General features: G+C 40.6%; 1 protein-coding gene across 1 annotated transcript in view; it reads left to right on the top strand.

The window, feature by feature from the left end:
* LOC106308637 overlaps positions 1-762 on the top strand; it is a 3,960-nt gene that overhangs the window by 2,858 nt on the left and 340 nt on the right. The window contains exon 6 of the mRNA XM_013745777.1: positions 175-716. Coding sequence (XP_013601231.1) covers positions 175-716 — 542 coding nt within the window. The remainder of the gene's footprint in view (positions 1-174; positions 717-762) is intronic.

Below are 762 nucleotides of genomic sequence, written 5' to 3'. Positions count from 1 at the left end.
ATTATAAGTATTATGTCACATTCATTGATGAAAAATCCAAATACACCAGGTTAACACTCGTTAAAACAAAAGATAGGGTTCTTGATGCATTTAAATTTTTTCAAAGCTATGTTACTAACCATTATCATGCCAAGATTAAGATTTTCAGGTCAGATAATGGTGGGGAATACATAGGCCACACATTCAAAGTAGCTCAACATGGGATTCTACATCAGACTAGTTGTCCTTACACTCCACAACAGAATGGAGTTGCTGAAGGGAAGAACATACACCTCATGGAAGTGGCCCGTTCAATGATGTTCCACAAGAGTGTCCCAAAGAGATTTTGGAGTGATGCTGTGATGAATGCTTGCTATCTGATCAACAGGATACCAACCAGAATCCTAGAGATCAACATGATACCAACCAGAATCCTAGAGGATCAGTCTCCATTTGAGGTACTCAACAAGAGTCGACCAGTTCTGGATCACTTGAGGACATTTGGGTGTGTGTGCTATGTACTGGTGCCAGGAAAGATGAGAAACAAACTTGAAGCAAAGAGCACCAATGCTATGCTTATTGGATATTCCGCATCTCAAAAGGGATACAAGTGCTTTGATCCCACTGCTAGAAGAGTCTTGGTGTCTAGGGATGTGAAGTTCATCGAAGATAAAGGGTATTATGAAGAGAAGAGTTGGGAGGAGCTTGAAGAGCTTTCTCAACCATCAGATAAAGCTGTTAGTTTGAGAAACATACTAGAAGAACTCGGTATTGGCGTGTCCT

The sequence above is a fragment of the Brassica oleracea genome, chromosome C8 (genome assembly GCF_000695525.1).
Source record: "Brassica oleracea var. oleracea cultivar TO1000 chromosome C8, BOL, whole genome shotgun sequence".
NCBI lineage: Eukaryota > Viridiplantae > Streptophyta > Magnoliopsida > Brassicales > Brassicaceae > Brassica > Brassica oleracea.
This window is presented reverse-complemented; position numbering and strand designations above follow the sequence as displayed.